Source organism: Salmo salar, chromosome ssa20, assembly GCF_905237065.1.
Source record: "Salmo salar chromosome ssa20, Ssal_v3.1, whole genome shotgun sequence".
NCBI classification, from domain to species: domain Eukaryota; kingdom Metazoa; phylum Chordata; class Actinopteri; order Salmoniformes; family Salmonidae; genus Salmo; species Salmo salar.
The window spans coordinates 79,846,582-79,848,482 of NC_059461.1; the positions used below are offsets into that span (position 1 = coordinate 79,846,582).

General features: G+C 41.5%; 1 protein-coding gene across 1 annotated transcript; it reads right to left on the reverse strand.

Annotated features, from left to right (window-relative positions):
• Positions 1–420: 420 nt before the first annotated feature.
• LOC106581387 (olfactory receptor 52D1-like) lies at positions 421–1,685 on the reverse strand. The gene has a single exon (XM_014163422.2). The coding sequence runs from the start codon at positions 1,565–1,567 to the stop codon at positions 596–598; it is 972 nt and encodes a 323-aa protein (XP_014018897.2). The 5' UTR covers positions 1,568–1,685; the 3' UTR covers positions 421–595.
• Between the last annotated feature and the right edge of the window lie 216 nt (positions 1,686–1,901).

Genomic DNA, 1,901 nt, shown 5'->3' on the forward strand with positions numbered 1-1,901 from the left:
ATACCCTTTACAGATAGAAACAGAGGAGGAGACAGGCAAGTGGGACAACAGTAGACAGGGTGGACACAGGGATTGATCCCTGGTCTCCGATGCAGAGCAGTATACGACTGGCCATGAGAGTTACTGCTAGACCACAGGCTCTACATGTCAAGGAAGGAATAATCAATGAAGGGCTATACTTTCTCTGGAAAATAATGAACAACGTGGAAGCTTAGCTCCACTCCAATAGCATGTTGTGGAACACACCTTCCACATCGTTCATTATTTTCCATAGAACGCATAGCCCCTCGTTGATCATCTCTTACCTGACGTGCAGAGCCCGTGGTCTAGCAGTAACTCTTATGGCCAGTCATATACTGCTCTGCATTGGAGACCAGGGATCAATCCCTGTGTTGTCCCACTTGCCTGTCTCCTCCTCACTGTGCCATTACAATTAGCCCATCCACCTATAGCTCCTCCTCTGGTCCCTATGCTTCCTAACACACAATGACTTCCCTATGCTTTTTAACATACATTCCTCTTGACAATTATTTTCCTTGACAATAGAAATGTAAATGTATAACAAACAGAACAATGAAGAATTAACGTTACATTATTAAGTTACACTATTGACTTTTACTACTCTAACTGAACTTTTGGCCATGGAGAAAAGCTGAAGTAATTTCACTCTAATCTTTTTAGTTTTGATACCATATATTACTGGGTTCAGACCTGGAGGAAATATGACAAATATCATTCCTGCAAATGTCTGAAGTAGGAGAGGAGTGTTCGGTATTCGATACACAAGGACAACAATGATACCTGAGAACTCATAGATTAGAAAGACAAGCAGGTGTGTGGCACATGTATGCAAGGCCTTTAGCTTGGCATCAGAGTCACTACTTTTAAAGCATGTGAATAGAATGAATGAGTAGGAGAACACCACAGAAAAAGCCCCTCCCCCATGGAGTACACCTGTGATAAATAAGCCATAGATGTTGTTCACTGTGGTGTCTGTTGCACAGGTCAGTCTTAACAGGGACACATTGTCACAATAGATGTTCACAATAACTGTTTTACAAACAGGGAAACGCAACGTGAGCCCGAACAGGATCCCAACCAGTAGAAAGTCAATCAGCCAAGCAGAGGCGATGAGACTTACAACAGTGTTCTTATTCATGATGGAGTGGTACCTTAGTGGATGACAGATAGCTATGTAGCGATCAAACGACATGATAGACAATATGAGAAGTGTCGCTCCGCCATACATATGAATACAGAAAGCCTGAATCAAGCATGCTGGGTAAGTGATGTGCATATCTTCAGACAATACATATGACATGACCCTTGGAATCATGGCACTGATACCGATCAAGTCATTGATGGATAAGTTAAAAAGGAACAGATACATAGGCCCGTGTAGATTTCTGTTGAAAGCTATAACCGCAAGCAAAGACAGATTACCAAACAGTGTAAATAAGTAGACGAGAGAGCCTATTAGGACAGTCAAATATTTCCCTTCAGAGGACAAGTCAATTTTGCCCATTATGAAAACAGCGTTGAGTACATCTATGGTTCGGTTCCCCATTCTCCTGTAGCGTTGAACCTCACGGCAGCTTGAAGAGTGCTAAAAATGTCCCAAAACATCAACTTAAATGAACAGCAATTGTTATTCACTGATAGCCTTGGAGATGTAGAGTGCAGAACATCAGTGTTAATAGTTCTGGAAGCATATGGTTGCATGTATATTTATAAGAAAGCTGATCCTGTGCTTTGTGGTTCTACAACCTTACCTCAAACGATTATTGGTCTGTCATTAATAATGTATTAATGTATTTTGGAGGTGGTGATTGGACAATATAATTCAAGGGTGTCAAACTTATTCCATGGAGGGCTGAGTGTCAGTGGGTTTCTGATTTATC